At 40.0% G+C, this 17,825-nt stretch overlaps 1 protein-coding gene across 7 annotated transcripts in view; it reads right to left on the bottom strand.

The window, feature by feature from the left end:
* atxn2 (ataxin 2) overlaps positions 1-14,582 on the bottom strand; it is a 122,886-nt gene extending 108,304 nt beyond the window's left edge. For 4 of the 7 annotated variants that reach the window (XM_041202055.1, XM_041202057.1, XM_041202058.1 and 1 more), the window contains exon 1: positions 14,409-14,582. In XM_041202055.1, coding sequence (XP_041057989.1) covers positions 14,409-14,509 — 101 coding nt within the window. In that variant the 5' untranslated portion in view covers positions 14,510-14,582. The remainder of the gene's footprint in view (positions 1-14,408) is intronic. The other 3 variants (XM_041202056.1, XM_041202059.1, XM_041202061.1) reach the window with 1 other exon arrangement.
* Positions 14,583-17,825: the final 3,243 nt, after the last annotated feature.

The following is a 17,825-nucleotide window of genomic DNA, read 5'->3' as shown; positions in this document are numbered from 1 at the left end:
ACTGAATTTTACATTCAATTTGAGAGAGGGGAGAGTGGGTCCAGGACTAATAATTTAAACTTAAATAAAGGCTATTATAAGGGTATGAAAGCAGAGCTAGCTAGAGTATACTGGCAAATGAGGTTAAGGATAGGTTCATAGAGATACAGTGGCAGACTTTTAAAGGGATACTTGAGAATACACAGTAGATACATTCCAGTGAAAAAGACTTCAAAGGGGAGAACCCACCATCCGTGGTTAACTAAAAAGTTAAAAACTATCAAACTTAAGAAAAAAGCATGTAATTGTGCAAAATTGGGTGGTAGGTCAGAAGACTGGACAGAATATAAAGAACAGCAAAGAATGACAAAGACTAATAAGGAGGGAAATATTACGAGTATGAGAGGAAGATAGCTGGAAATATAAAGATGGATAGTAAGAGTTTAAGATATTTCAAGAAGTAGAGTTAACAAAGGGAGCGTTGGTCCTATAGAAAGTGAGTCTGGGGAATTAATAATGAAAAGTAACATCCCAGAAATAGCTGTAAATCAGGAAATGGAAGGGAGGGAGGAACTCAGGAAAAGAGAAATGGTATTGAGCAAACTGTTGGAACTGCAGGCTGACAAATCCCGGGTCCCAATGGACTTCATCCTTGGGTCTTAAAAGCAGCAGTTAGTGAAATAATTGATGCATTGGCTTTAATTTTCCAAAATTCCCTTGATTCATGGAAGGTTTCATCTGATTGGTAAATAGCAAATATAACTCCTTTGTTCGAAAAGGGGTGACAGAAAACAGGAAACTACAGGCCAATTAGCTTAACATCTGTCATAGGGAAAATTTTTCACACAATTAGTAAAAATATTATAGGAGGGCACTTTGATCAGTCAAGATGGTTTTGTGAAAGGGAAATCATGTTTAACCAATTTATTGGAGTTCTTTGAAGGAGTCACATGCGCTGTGGGTAAAAGGGAACCGGTGGATGTACTGTACTTAGGTTTCCAGAAGGCATTCGATAAGGTGTCATATCAAAGGTTATTGCAAAAAATAAAAGCTGATGGTGTAGGGGTTAATATATTGGCATGGACAGAAGATTGGCTAGCTAACAGGAAAGAGAGGGTAGCTATAAATGGGTCTTTTTCTGGTTGGCAGGATGTAATGAGTGGTGTGTCACAGGGATCAGTGCTGGGGCTTCAACTTTTTTACAATTTATATAAATTACTTGGATGAAGAGACAGATGGTATAGTTGCTAAATTTGCTGATGACACAAGATAGGTATGAAATTAAGTTGAGGAAGGAGTAAGAAGGCTACAAAGCGACACAGATAGGTTAAGCAAGTGGGCAAATAAAGTATATTGTGGGCAAATGTGAAATTGTCCATTTTGGCAGGAAGAATAAAGCATTATCTAAATGGTGAGAGATTGCAGAGCTCTGAGATGCAGAGATCTGGGTATCCTAGTGCACGAATCACAAAAGGCTAGTATGCATGTAGGCTAAGTAATTAGGAAAGCTAATAGAATGTTATTGTTTATTGTGAGGGGAATTGAATACAAAAGTAGGAGGTTATGCTTCGGTTGTACAGGGCACTGGTGAAACCACATCTGATGTACTATGTACAGTACTGGTCTCCTTCTTTAAGGAAATATATAAATGCGTTAGTTCAGAGAAGTTTCACTAGACTAATACTTGGAATGGGTGGGTTGCCTTATGAGGAAAAGTTGGGCAAGTTAGGCTTGTATCCACTGGAATTTAGAAGAGCAAGAGGTGACTTGATCGAAGGCTTTAAAGATCCCGAGAGGTCTTGACAGAGTGGAAGTGGAGAAGATGTTTCCTCTAGAACTAGAGGTCACAACTTAAAAATAAGGGGTAACTCATTTATGACAGATGAGAAATTTTTTCTGAGTTGAGTGTCTTTGGAATCCTCTTCCTCAAAAGGCAGTGGAAGCTGGCCCTTTGAATATTTTTAAGGCAGAGTTAGATTGATTCTTGATTAACAATGGGGTGAAAGGTTATTGGGGGTAGACAGGAACTTACAATCAGATCAGCCATGATCTTATTGAATGGTGGAGTAGGCTTGACGGACCAAGTGGCCTACTCCTGCTCCTAGTTCAAATGTTCTTGCATTAATATAACTTATTTCATGACCACATGATGTCCCAAAGTGCTTTACAGCCAACTAAGTACTTTTTTGAAGTAGAGTCATTGTTGTAATGTAGGAAATGTTGCCAGCCAATTTGCGTACAGCAAACTCCCATGAACTGCAATGTGCTAATGACCAGGTAATCTATCCTGGGTTAGCTGAGGCACAAATACTCATCAGGACACCAGGGATAACTCCCCTGTTCCTCTTTGCAATTGTACTACAGAGTCTTTACGTCCACCTGAGGGGGCAGACGGGGCTCAGTTTCATGTCTCATCCGAGACATGGACTTTGAAAAGGCATTTGACAGTGCCACACAACCTACTTGTAAGAAAAGTTAATGTTCATAGAATAAAAGGGACGGTAGCAACGGGGATACAAAATTGGCTGAAAAATAGGAAGCAGAGTGTGATGGTCAATGGATATTTTTCAGGCTGGAGGAAGGTTTGTAGTGGAGTTCCCAATGGGTCGGTATTGGGACCCTTGCTGTTCCTGATATATATTAATGATCTAGATCTTGGTGTGCAGGAGACAATTTCAAAATTTGAGGATGATACGAAGCTTGGGAGTGTTGTGAGCTGCAAGGAGGATGGTTTGACATAGACAGGTTGGTGGAGTGGGCAGATAGGTGGCAGATGAGGTTCATTGCGGAGAAGTGCGAGGTGATGCATTTTGATGGGAAGAACATGGATAGACAATATAAAATAAGGTGTGAAATTTTGAAGGGGTGCAGGCACAGAAAGGCTTGAGTGTATATGTGCATGGATCATTGAAGGTGGCAGGACAGGTGGAGACATTGTGTAATGCAGGCCAGCATCCATGGTACCAGCTGTTATCTGAATCTTTAATCGTAATTCAGGTTGTGGTTTTGCTTATTTTAGTCAGTTATTTAAAAGGTGTTATAAAACACTTAAATAACAAAGTAGATAGACATAAGTTAACACCTTTAATGTAATGAAATGTCCCAAGGCACTTCACAGGAGCATCATAAAACAAAGTAGGTCACCGAGCTACATAAGGAGATATCAGGTCAAATGACCAAAAGCTTGGTCAAAGAGGAAGGTTTTAAAGGAGTGTCTTAAAAAAGGAAAGTGAGGGAGAGACATGGAGAGGCGTAAGGAGAGAATTTCCCAGAATCTGGGGCAACTGACGGCACAGCCACCAATGGTGAAGTAATTAATAAGTAGCAAATGGGATTGCATTAGAGGCGTGCAGATAGCTCATAGGGTTGTAGAACTGGAGGAGATTAGGGATGTGTGTGGGGGAGACAAGGCCAAGGAGGGATTTGAAAACAAAGATGAGAACTTTAAAGTCAAGATATTGCTTGACTGGAAGACCACATAGCTCAGCAAGCACGGGGGTGATAGGGAAAACAGGACTTGCTGCGAGTTAAGATGCCGGCAGCAAGAGTTTTGGCAGACCTCACTTATGGTAGGCAGAATGTGGGAAACCAGCTAGAAGTGTGCTGGAATAGCAGAGTCTAGAGGTAACGAAGGCATGAATGTGGGTTTCAGCAACAGATGAGCTGAGATAGGGACGAAGTAGAAATAGGCAGCCTTAGTGATGGCATTAAGCTCAGAAGCTCATCTTGGTATCAAATGTGACACCAAGGTTGTGAACAGACTGCTATTAGGGAGAGGTATGAAGTAGTAAGCTATGGAATGGATTTTGGAGTGGTGACCAAAAACAATAGCTTCAGCCTTTCCAATATTTATATATCCTGGATAGATTGGACGTGGGGAAGATGTTTCCATTAGTAGGAGAGACTAGGACCCAAGGGCACAGCCTTAGAGTAAAGGGAAGACCTTTTAGAACAGAGATGAGGAGAAACTTCTTTAGCCAGAGAGTGGTGAATCTATGGAATTCATTGCCACAGAAGGCTGTGAAGGCTAGGTCATTGATAAATAGGTTCCTGATTGGTAAGGGGATCAAAGGTTATGGGGAGAAGGCGGGAGAATGGGGTTGAGAAACTTATCAGCCATGATTGAATGGCGGAGCAGACTCGATGGGCCAATTGGTCTAATTTCTACTCCTATGTCTTATGTTCTTATTTGGAGGAAATGGCATCTTTAAGGGAATGAAATTCTCCCTCAAGTTGGGGACTGTAGAAGTATGGCAAAGCATTACCATTATATCATTGAAATATAATTAATCATATGTTAAATTATTTCTAGGTGGCTTTAACCTTATTAACTGTTAAAGAGCCTTAACCTCTTTAACTGTTAACTTATATAATGTACACTTTGACAGCTGACTAAAGTGAGATCAGGTAAACAAGGACACAGCAGATAATGACTGGTTGAAGTAGAGAGAACGTAGCTAATCAGGTTGTGAGATGAGCTTCAGCTGATTTAAGAGCATACATAAGCAATGGAGTCATAAGGAAAGGGATACAAATGAAAGAACATGAACAAAACACAGCAGATCTGAACAAGACCCACCAGATCTGAACAAGACCCACCAGACCACTTTGCTGTCCAGAGTCTTGGATAGGGTAATACCGATCTCTATTCTGTTAACTGTTGCTTGAATACTATATGCATAACTGAATCTGCTAATGTTACAAGAAAGCCTCCTTATGCCTGGTCCAACTAGGATTGCCAAGCCACATCATTGACAGGCTGACCTAGTGCTGAGCAGCCCTGATACGGAGGCCCTGTTACAGTACTATGTAGATATTAGGCAGAACACCAGAAGCAATTCAAAATAAAAATTTACGATGGAGCTTGCGGAGGAATGTTTTTAGATTTTGTTTCTTTTTCTGCCAATATATAGATAGATAGCCAGCATGCTCCAGCACTTGATGTGCAATATTTGTAGATGTAAACAAATTCTTGATTGCATTATTTCTTGGCAATTGGGTACATGCAAGAAAGCAAAGTTGATTCAACATTAGTTACTTTATTCCTGCTCAACCAAGAACTGTTATGATTCAGGCTATTTCACAATATATTTTTAAAGCTAAGTTTAACACAAACACCAGCTTCCTTGGTGAGCATGCTTCCAATTAACCAAAATTGGATCTTATGCATGAAGTATCTTGGTTAGAGTGGCCTGAGTGAGCAACAGACACTTTCCATTGGGGTCTGCACTGGCATACATTGTACTCCTAAAAACCAGTGACTGACTGCCTGAAAATTATTATATTTAGCACTAAACAGAAGCAAAGGCAAAAATAGGAATTATAGCTAGTTTATATTTCCCTGTGCTTGCGTGATCTGTTGCCAAATAATAAACTTAAGTCTCAACTTTCTTATCTAGACTATATAACTATGATAAAGGTGCTTTACATGGTATTGAACTTTCATACAGCTAGCTCAGGAAGGATTTATTGGCCTTGGAGAAGGTGCAGCGCAGATTCAACATAATGATACAAGGGATTAAATAGCTAAATTGTAAAAACATTGTGTATACTTGGAGTTGTATCCCCTTGAGTATCGAAGATTGAGGGGTGATCTAATTGAGGCATTTAAAATGATAAAGGAATTTAAATTGGCTAGGTAAGCAGAATCTATTACCTCTGGTAGAATTCAGAACAAGAGGACACAATCTTATTATAGCTAAATCTATCAGGAGGGAAATCAGTAAACACTCTCCACATAAAGGGCAGTAAAAATCTGGAGCTCTCTTCTAAAAGGCAGTGGATGCTGGGTCAACTATATCTTAAGACTGATAGCTTTTAAGTATGGGTATCTAGTGATCTGGGTCAAAAGACAGTTAGTAAATGGGGTTGAGGTATAGATCAGCTATGATCTAACTGAATGGTTTAGCCTTGTTCCTATGGACTATACAGTGGAACAGCAAGATACAAAAATATTCAAGACCTACATAGTCAGCCTGTTAAATACCAGTACCTATCTTCCCTTTGAAATTAAGGTAGCATAAAAGATAAATAGAAACAGCATGTTCACAATTAATCAAATCATTCAATGTGGAACTCAAAGATACAGAATATAGCCAATAAAAAATGTAAAAAAGGCATTAAGCTGGACAGAAAGAACTTCTGTTTCCAAGTTTTATTACTCCTTGACCAGGTAATTTAGAATACAGTGTCCAATTTTGGCTGACTTATATGCTAAATGATATGGAGGCCCTGGAAAAGTCTCCACAAAAGGTTCAGGGGAGAGCAATATTACAGTTTACAAAGGGAAAGTAGGTAGTGCATAGGGTATGGTCACAGGAATCCTGAAATGTAAATTTTGATCATCAAGGGTCAGTGAGGAACTTCCGCCATTTTTATCCTCCCTGAATTTTTCCCTCATCTCTCCAATCACGTGGTCACTCATGGGTGAAGGTAATGGGGCGCATGATGCTCAGGTGCAGCGTTATGGCATGGGACAGGCCCAAATAGAAAAATCTGTCATTTACATATGTTCATAAATTCCTCATCTTATAAACAGGCAGTCTGGTCCGCCTTATGAAGATGATTGTCTGTTTCTGGCATCTTCATGTAAAGCAAAAAAGCAAGAAAACTTTCAATTCCACACATATGCATATATTCTAAAATGTAATTAAAACACCTGAAGAAAATATCAAATCCAAAGTTACAGAATTCAAGTGCAGTAGTTGAGGACGGTAGACAACCAGGTGTGCATCACATTCCTTTCTCATATAGAGAATTACAAACAGCACTCAGCAATTCAAAGACTATTGCAAAACTGTTACCCTGCTGGCAATATATAAATCCCGAATAAAAATGTCCAATGTAAATAGGTCCGTTTTGGAAACTAATCAAAAAGATAGCAGATAATTTCCATAATTCTAGAAGGTGGTTCATTAAATTACAGCTCTGCTATACTAGCAAGTTATTTTTCTTGCTGTGTATATCAAATACTATTTTTTTAAAAATGTTATACAGCACTATTATCCTTTGGGTACATGACATTTATTTTTGAAATTGGGACAGCAAGTTCCAAGAGTTTAGCATTTGCATGGGCTCCAAGTGTGTCAACACTGCCAGCATGCCCCAACACAAAAGTCTGAAATCCATTGCTGTAGTATAGAGCAAAATGGTCAATAAATAATTGACATTAAAAATAAACCCAAAGTAGTGTATAATGAAAATATTCAAATCACTGAACAGTTGGCAAACGTTTGCAAATTTGGAAATAACATCTTATAACAAAAGCCTGTTAAATGAATGCCAGAAATTCAAAAGAATTCAATAGTTTAATATGACAAATATGTAAGCCAGGAGTTCTCGCATGGGGAATAAATTATGTTCAAAATTACGCTAGTTTTCAAAAGTGAGGTTTTTTTGCTCAAGTTTCCACTCAAACTTATTTGCATATTACTAAGCATAAAATCTTCCTTGAATCAGTGGAACAGTAGTCTGGTGCTGCTTTATTAATGCAGCTGAAAATTGTTTATCAAAAAAAAATGAACATTTTTAAATCACTGAGTAACCCAATTTTAAATAATTAAAAATGATTTTGAAAACCCTATACAGAAACACTCACCTGTTGCATTGGCATACAGTTTTAGTAAATGAAATATTTTTTTTTTTACAGAGGTGTCTATTAAGAGACTTGTTGTCAAAAAAAGCTTCATTTTAAGAAGGCCTGCGAATGGCTTAATTAGCCAAAACATATTCTGGTTATTAATAAATTTGGGGTTGTGGCCAGCTTCTAACTCAGTTTTTTAAAAAACTATACTTGCACTGGATATAACTTGCACTTGAAATTCCTTAATGTTGTGTGGTTTGGCTGATTTCATGCAATTTTCACCAGGGAAAAAAACAGTACAACCCAGCAGAAACTCCAGGTCATCACACTTTTCCTCAGATTTGTCAATGAAAAAACTCAGGCCGCCTATAATAGCACCAACAAGAACAGCTACCAGATAGCTTCATGTTGCAGTGGTTCAGGTGAAGAGAAGAATTACTTTGATTGATTTTAGTGAAGTTTATCTTTTGAAAGTGAAGATGCCACATACTTGTATTTTTTTTGTTCTGAAAGCACACATATTCCAAAACTAGTGTCAAAGGGCTCAAATTTTGCAATTACTGGTTAAAATTTCCTACAAAATCTAAAACTTTGAATGTAAGTGGGAAGTAAGTTTTTTTTAATTAACAAATGCAAGCACCTGCATCACTAGTCCTTTCACAGTTTGGGAATGGAACTAAAGCAGGGAAGAGGAAGAAACACGTCCACATCTGCAAACTAGAGAATTGATTTTCAAGCTATGCTTGTGGCAAATTACATGTTAATTTTAAGCAAGCGGTCAAATTATCTTCTATTGTTTTAACTCCACAAGCCCTGGTGTCATCCCTCTATCTAGTGTGTTTACAATAGACGTTAGCTTCCTGTGTATATTTCACATAATTTATAGAACAATGTCTATCAAAATCCTGTTCCCACCATTAGTTTGTCATTTTATTTATGCTTGCTTTTAAAAAAAGTGAATGCTTTCTATTTTCCTTGCAGTGACCAACTAAGTTGGACATGTCAGCGGCTAATTGGAGGTGGAGGGAAAGAATTCAGATTGTTGAAGGAGAAAACAATCTGTAGGGTAGGCAACAAAGAAAAATCTTATTGACTAGAAAGAAGTAATCTGAGGTGAGATACCAAAGTACAATTAAACTTCATCAGTAATTGCACAAATCTTGTGGTCAATGCTGATATTGAAATGTCATTTCTGGGATTTCCTTCCATAGCTACCTAAAAACCTTATTCCCCACCCCTGCTGTCCACCTACCATTCTGCAATGAATGCTCAGCATGTGCTACTGTTGCTCATTCAGGGGTGGAGTGGTAAAAAAAAAAAACGGCCTTTTGCACACTTCATAAACACTCCCAAATGCAGGGTTGCACTGAAGAGCAGAATATCTTCAAAAAAAAGAAAACAAATACCAAAAATAGACTGGAGGGTCACGAAAAGAGATTGCAGAGAAGACACTGTCAAATTTACTTCTACATCTTCCATATAAGTGTTAGGGTACAGTAAGTTTTCCCAGGCTATGATTCTGAAGTTCATCAAATGGATGACGGATGTGAGAACAATCCCATGCCCCTACATTGCAGCTGCAATTCTTCAGGGCCTGATACCAATTGTATTGCTGATCTCTGGATTAATGTGCCATTCAGTGCATACTGATTATGTAGTATGAAACCAAGATGGCAACAGATTCACCTTGAGTTCAGGTACTACATATCTTAAATGGCCACAGTTCAATGCATGAAGCAATTTGCAAGGCCCATCCTTCAGTAGAACCCTTAATAAAGATTCAAGAGAAATGCAAAGGATATAGGACCCATCTCTTCCTTTCTTCCCAAGTCTCCCCTGACCTTCTTTCACCAACCATTGCCAAAAATTCACTTATTCCTACTTTCAGTATAATTATGATGAAATCTAGACCAAAGAACCATGGAATTACAAGCACCAAAATTTTAAAAAGAAAAACCTCCATTTATGTAGGGCCTTTTATGACACCACGACATCCCAAAGCACTTTACAATGAAATATAGTCGCTTCTGTCATGTAGGAAATTAATTACTTCTACTCAGGAGGCTGCATATTTTAAAATTGCCTGTATAGTACAACACAACAGGTTGGAAAATTTGAAAAGGGAGTGATTAAAATAGAAAAAAAGTATACTTTCAAAACTACTGAAGAAACACAACCTGAGCAGCAGCTGTGCATTACAGAAACTTTCACTGCACTCCTTGAAAAACAGATTACAGAGTGAAATATGCCAGACATTTGGCCAGTGGAAATAATAGAGCAGATTTTACAAACGTGCACTACTGGCAAGTTACCTTACCTGCTAGCCAGAAAGACCAGGATACCCAGTGTACATTGGCCATGAGTTCCTAATCTGTGTGGCTAGCAGAAAAAGATCCCCAACTCTAGCTCACATTTATAAAGTACACCCTTGCCCTGTTTGTTTACTATCAAATGCTGAACAACTGGAGGATCCATTATGCTTAGATCAGGAATTCTATAAAATTGGAGTGCACTCTTAATTCAAGCAAAACATTCACAACTGTATGCCAAAGTGCATTCCCGGCAGACCAATCATGTCAGCCTGTTCCTGACCCCCCCCCCGGAACCCATTTCTTGCTATCTTGACTCCATTCCCTCTCCCCTTGTTCAGTCCTTCCCCATCTACATCCGTGATTCCTCTGACACCCTACACCATATCAACAATTTCTAGTTCCCTGGCCCCAACCGCCTCCTTTTCACCAGAGACGTCCAAATCCCTCTACACCTCCATCCCCCACAAGGATGGTCTGATGGCTCTCCAATTCTTCCCCAAACAGAGGCCCAAACAATCCCCATCCACCACTACTCTCCTCCGTCTGGCTGAACTTGTTCTCACACTGAACAATTTCTCCTTCAATTCCTCTCACTTCCTCCAAGTAAAAGGTGTGCCTATGGGTACCTGTATGGGCCCCAGCTATGCCTGTCTCTTTATGGGGTATGTGGAACATTCCTTGTTCCAGTCCTACTCTGGACCCCTCCCACAACTCTTTCTCCAGTACATTGATGATTACTTCGGTACTGCTTCATGCTCTCATCTGGACCTGTAAAAATTTATTAATTTTGCTTCCAATTTCCACCTCTCCATCATTTTCACATGGTCCATCTCTGACATTTCCCTTCCTTGACCTCTCTGTCTCAATTTCTGGTGATAGACTGTCCACCAATATCCATTACAAGTCTACCGACTCCCACAGCTACCTCGACTACAGCTCCTCACACCCCGCTTCCTGTAAGGACTCCATCCCATTCTCTCAGTTCCTTTTAAAAACAGTTCCTCTGACATCTCCTCCTTCTTCCTTAACCGAGGTTTTCCACCCACAGTGGTTGACAGAGTCCTTAACCGTGTCTGGCCCATCTCCCGCGCATCCACCTTCAGTCTGTCCACAAGCATCACCCAGACCTCCGTCGCTTGTCATTTCAACACTCCACCCTGCTCTCATGCCCACATGTCCGTCCTTGGCTTGCTGCATTGCTCCAGTGAAGCTCAATGCAAACTGGAGGAACAGCACCTCATCTTCTGACTAGGCACTTCACAGCCTTCCGGACTGAATATTGAGTTCAACAATTTTAGATCATGAACTCTATCCTCCATCCCCACCCCCTTTCCGATTCTCTACCCCCCCTTTTTTCCAATAATTTATATAGATTTTTCTTTTCCCACCTATTTCTATTATTTTTAAATGTATTTCCATCCATTGTTTTATCTCTACCTTTTAGCCTTTTTTGATTCCTTCACCCCACCCCCACTAGGGCTATCTGTACCTTACTTGTCCTGCTTTCTACCCTTAATTAGCACATTCCTCAGATAATACCACCATCTTCAACACCTCTTTGTCCTTTTGTCTGTGACATCTTTTGCTAATCTCTACCTATCACTGGCCCTCTATCCAGCTCTACCCCCACCTCCCTAAACCAGCTTATATTGCACCTCTTTTCTATTTTTAATTAGTTCTATTGAAGGGTCATTCGGACTCGAAACGTTAACTATGTTCCTCCCTGCAGATGCTGCCAGACCTGCTGAGTTTTTCCAGGTATTTTTGTTTTTGTTTTGCATTATTAAACTGTCCTTTTACATACATTTCAATTCAACTCAGACAAATAGGATTAAAATCTTCTTTTTCCCTGCTTTCTGAAAGGACAAACCTAGAATGAGCCTGTATATTCTCAATCTGACCTCTAATGTGTGAAGTCATAGTAATGGGATTACAACAATTGAAAAAGCTTCGGAGCATGAGATAGGGGAACGCACTGGAAATCAGCAAGACACTACTTTTCAGCAAATTGTATTATATGTGACCAGAGAAACCAAAATGAAAAAATAATGGTGGTAGCCTTTGCTCAATGACTTCAGAAAATCATGAGTTCAAGCCCTACTCCAGAGATTTGAGCATAATCTTGACTGACTTCAGCGCTGTAGTGTTGAATCATTGAAGTTGCCATCTTTCAGATGAGATGTTAAACAGAAACCCATCTGCTCTCTCAGACGGATGCAAAAATTCAATGGCACTATGAATTGGAGCAGGGATGTTCTCCCAGTGCCCTGGCCAATATATAAGCTTCAAGCATTAACAGGTCATTTGATCAATTATCTTATTACTTCTTCTACTATTCACAAACTAACTGCCAATTTGCTTACATTATAGTGATTACAATTCAAAGTATTGCACTTAATTGGCTGTGAATTGCTTTAGACATCCTGAGATCGTGAAAAGCCCTATATAAATGTAAGTTTTTTCTTAATCCATTTGTTCCTGGCTAAGCACAAAAATTCCTAAACTCCAAGTGTCAATTTAGACAGTACATCTAACTTGAACAGTTCCAAAATGCTCACAATTATCTTATTCACAAACTAACTGCCAATTTGCTTACATTTTAGTGATTGCAATTCAAAAAAGTATTGCACTTAATTGGCTGTGAAGTGCTCTAGACATCCTGAGATCGTGAAAAGCACTATATAAATGTAAATTTTTTCTTAATCCACTTGTTCCTGGCTAAGCACAAAAATTCCTAAATTCCAAGTGTTAATTTAGACAGTACCTCTAACTTGAACAGTTCCAAAATGCTCACAATGGAGATTGAGGCCTTAGATTTCAAACTAGTGTCTAGATAGTCAGAGGACATACTGGAAGATCAAGCAAATCACACAGGAGACCTGCAGATTGAGTCCGCATTGTACACCCATTTACACTACCATATAATCAAAACTAAACTGTACACATAAAAGAAAAACTATTGTACCAGTTTAAATTATTACAAAGTTCACCTTAGTTACAGATTTCATGACTTAAATTCAGACGTCTTGGCATCTTGTGAAAGCAGTATCAAAAATCTTGAGAATTCTTTGAAGCTAAACTATTTATAATACATCCTGAAAAGTCAGAATGTGTTTTTTCAACGGCGCAAAGATTTTTGATGGAAGTCTTAAGAAGCAACACTAACACTTGTTTTTACACGTATAGCACTGAAAACCCACTCCTCCTGACACGATAAACTCATCATAATCACAAAAGCAATGAATGAATACATGACAATGCCAAGCACTAATGTTTTTAAAGCTCACGTATTCATCAAACTAATCAGTATGTTAAAACACAAACACAAATCTAACAACACATTTGCAATTGTTTGGAAGAGGGAAGCACATCATTCCAGACATAGGTATAATACCATCATAGCTGCAATGAAACAAAATACTTGCAACTTTCACAAAACATTTCAAACCACTTAAACACTAACTATTTTGGAGGTGCAGCAACTTATTTAGGTCAATGTGCTGTGCAATTAACAGCAGTCAAAACTTTGGCATAGTTAATATAAAACAAGGCTAAGCATTCATTTGGCAAAAAGGAAACTAAAAGTAATGTAAACAGTATTTAGATGCCAAGTCTTCAACTCTGTTGCAACAAAAGGGAGAAAGCATACACAGGAATTTATTTTTCAGAACACTGTAAAAATATATCTTCTGTACAAGTTTCAACTATGTTAATTAAAGCATAAAGAGGTTTAATTTTACCATGTTCTGGAAAATGTTCACATTGTATATAAAGTACAATGTCACAAAATGTACACAAATCCATTACCACAAGGAACAAAATAAAAAGTTTAATTTCTTTCCTCAGGCATAACAGTCAATCACACGAAAACACGACAGTGATTTAAATCTATGTAATGTACTACAGACACTGTTGCCTTGCACACGGTTGCTCTGATTTGAATGTCACATCATAACTCTCCATTATTGACGAGTTACAGTAAGGCACTTTCAAATTCCCAGTGAGATCTTGGTTTAAGTAAGAGCAATATGATTGATGTCCAGAATTTTAATTTGCATGTTCGACGGATATTTGTAGCCAGTAACTTTACATCATTGAGCAAGTGTGTGTGTGTGTGTTTTTTTAAATGTTATATTTTCTGCGACAAAGAAAATTAAAAGGTCTTAGAAACTTTGAACATTTGAATGCTTGGTAACACACCACCTAAGGGATTTCTCTAAAGGAATGCATCCTCTTTCTAGACTGTTATCTATATCCCTCTAATGTTTTATTTTAAAAGTCGCCTGTCTACAATAGATATTTATGAACCCCCCTTTGGCAACCTGGACCGAGTCCATGTTCGTGTGTAGGCCGCATCCCCATTCGGTATCAGCCCGCTGGAAGATTAGGCCCGAACGCTAGGCCTGAGCCAAGTTGCTGCGTTTCTCGGTAACACCGACCCGGCATGTTGAAGGGTAAAGGCGGGCCCGCGGTGGCAGAAGGCCGCACCGGGCTAAAGCTGGACTGATTAAAGAGAGGGAGAGCTCATTTATTACCTGCCGCCAGACTGCCTCCCTCCTCCTCCTCCTCCGCCTCCAGCTCCACCAGCACCGATACCGCCGCTGGGCTTTCGGCTGTTGGGCTGCTTCATGGACATGGCGGTGCTGATGCCGCTTCGACTCACTTCAAATCCCTTAATAAGAGGGTCCGGCCCGACATCCACAGCACGAATTAAAACCCACCCCCCCCCCCCCCCTTCCCCTCTCCCTCTCTCCTCCCCCACGAGGAAGTCGTTTCGGGGACAAGACGGGTTCAGCCGCCTGCTGTCTAGGTCGGACAGTCAGTCAATTACCGCCGCAGCGCCCGTTGCTATCGCCAAGCTTCGGCCGCCGCCACCACAACACGGCAAACGGGCAAGGGAATGGGGGGAGGGGCGGAGGGTGCGGGGTAAAGGAGGGGGGCGGAGGGACAGTGGAAGAAGATCCGGGCACACCTGCGCGCACGCGCGCACCCACCGGCGCATTCACACCTCGCCCGCTGAGTAACTGAGCACACCCCCCCATCACCACACGCAAAATAGGCCAAGCTTTAATCACCGACCCCCATCTTTCTCCGTAGCTGGAGAAATGGCGAAGCAAGCGACGTTTAATAAATTACTGACGACGGGATTTTTTTTTTAAATTGCTATCGTTCTTGTCTTTGCTCTCATCCTCGCCCACTCCTTCTGACCCTTGACCTCTTCAGCAAGGGCGGAGGTTTATTTTGCTGGTTCGGTGGGGGATGGCGGTGGCGGTGAGGGTGAGTGCGGCAGGGTCACGTGAGGGAATGTGCTTTGCCCCTATTGCTGTGCAGAGCAGCTGAAGTCATTGCAGAGGCAGCAGTGAGCAAAGCCACCTTGCACCGGTTCTTAATTAATAAAGTTCATTATTATATTAATTATTATATTAATAAAGTTGTAGTCTGTGGAATTCTCACATTGCGAATAACAGCTTCCCACCCAGCCCATTTTTTATAGGTGTAGTTATTTTCCCTGGCTTCACTGAGTTGACCTGTGGGTTATGATTTGATTTTGCACATAATAAAATTGCATTTAAATAGCACCTCTCACAAACACAGGATGCTCCCCAAAGCACTTTAAAAGTGCTTCATTGGCAGTAAATTGTTGCAATGTAGGATACATGGCAGTCATTTGCCCACAGCAAACCCCCACAAACAGCAATAACCACCAGATAAACAGATTATGTGATGGGGAGGAATAAATATTGGCCAGGACACTCGGGATAACTCCCCTGTTTTTCTTCAAAATAGTGCCATGGGATCTTGGATTATTGTTTCATATGAAAGACAGCACCTTTGGCAATGTGCACTCACTCAGTATTGGACTGGAAAGTCAGCTTTTTGAATTTTGTGCTCAAGTCCAGCAATGAGAAATGAACACACAACCTTCTGACTCAGGGACAAGAAAGCTACCACTTGCTTAAGTCAAATAGGCAAATTCTGTGATTTTAATCCTTTTGCATGTAAACAAATATGGGTAAATTGCACAAAGGGAAAGTACTGAAACAATTGTTTAGGATTAACATTTTTGTACCTGTCCACATATCAAGAAAAATAACGTACCTAAACTATATAGTTAGCACCTATAGCACCTCAGCTTTACCTCCACCCGCACTGCCTGTAGCATTGAAACATTTATCACAATAATTGACTTAAGTAACTAGTTTAGTTGATTTGTTGCATTGGAAAGGGTTGAAAATTTACAAGGAACTCATGATCTATGCAAAATCACCCAAATTGGTATTTCCTCCACCCATCTCCACATAGTTTTATAAAAGCAATATCCTGCAGATGCTGGAAAGCTGAAAGAAAAACAAAAATAGCTGGAAAAACCCAGCAGGTCTGACAGCATCTGCGGAGGGGAACACAGTCAATGTTTCGAGTCCGTATGACTCTTCATCAGAACTAAGGAAATATAGAAATGTGGTGAAATATACTTCCCCCCTCCTCACCATCCAAGGGCCCAAACACTCCATACAAATGAAGTAGCACTTCCCTCAATTTAGTTTACTGCATTCGCTGCTCCCAATGCGGTTTCCTCTACATTGGAGAGACCAAATGCAGACTGGGTGACCGCTTTGCGGAACACCTTCGGTCTGTCCCCAAGCATGACCCAGACCTCCTTGTTGCTTGCCATTTCATCATACCACCCTGCTCTCATGCCCACATGTCCATCATTGGCCTGCTGTAATGTTCCAGTGAAGCTCAACGCAAACTGGAGGAACAGCACCTCATCTTCCGACTAGGCACTCTATAGCCTTCCGGACTTAACATTGAGTTCAACAACTTCAGATCATGAACTCTCTCCTCTAGCCCCATCCCCTTTCCGATCCCCCTTTTTCCAATAATTTATAATTTTTAAAATATATTTTTCTTTTCCCACCTATTTTTAAATTTATTTTGATCTATCGTTTTATCTTCATCTTTTAGCCCATTTCGATCCCTTCCCACCATCCCACCCCTACTAGGGGCACCTTGTCCTGCTTTCTACCCTTAATGTCACCATTAGCACATTCCTTAGATAATATCACCACCGTCAACACCCCTTTGTCCTTTTGTCTATGACATCTTTGGCAATCTCTTCTTTGCCTCCACCTATCACTGGCCCACTATCCAGTTCTACCTGTCCCAACCCCCTCAACCAGCTTATATTTCACCACATTTCTATATTTCCTTAGTCCTGATGAAGAGTCATACGGACTCGAAATGTTGACTGTGTTCCTCTCCACAGATGCTGTCAGACCTGCTGAGTTTTTCCACATATTTTTAAATGAATTGTTCTAAGGCTGACAATGCCAGCAAGGCTGCATTTATTGCCCACTAGTCACCTGAGTTGGCGGTGGTAGGGTTTCTTCCAAGCAACTGAATAGCTTGCGAGGCCATTTCAGGAGGATATAGAGTGCACCATGGAATTTTGATTAAAGTCATGTATAGGCCAGGTGTAGAAGATGACCATTCTGTTGAAATGTCATTGACCTGAAACACTAACACCGTTTCGCACTCTACAGATGCTGTCTGACCTACTGAACATTTACAGTATTTTTATTTTTGTTTTGGAGTAACTGAAGTAGTATCAGAAGGATATCAATGAACCACCAGTGAGTGGGCTGTCACTACAATCTAACAACTATCATAGCAATTTTTCTTAACTGCTAACCATAAATTACAGTTCCATTGAATTCAATTTCTCACTTGCCACTTTGAATGGGTTGCCAGTCTAGAGCAGAGTGTGAACCACTGACACCATGATTTAATTAAATCATGCAGTTTTTTTTCACAATATTTTAGTAGCCATGTTGTTTCCTCAACCAGCCACTATAGACAATGTTTACATAAAAACTGAAAAAAATAGATTTACAGAAAATAAATATTTAAACTTACCGAGAAAATTGCTGTTGGGGATGTACATGGCTTTG

This window comes from Carcharodon carcharias, chromosome 13, assembly GCF_017639515.1.
Source record: "Carcharodon carcharias isolate sCarCar2 chromosome 13, sCarCar2.pri, whole genome shotgun sequence".
Taxonomy (NCBI): Eukaryota; Metazoa; Chordata; class Chondrichthyes; order Lamniformes; family Lamnidae; genus Carcharodon; species Carcharodon carcharias.
The sequence above is the reverse complement of the archived record's forward strand: the minus strand, read 5'-3'. Positions and strand labels throughout refer to the sequence as shown.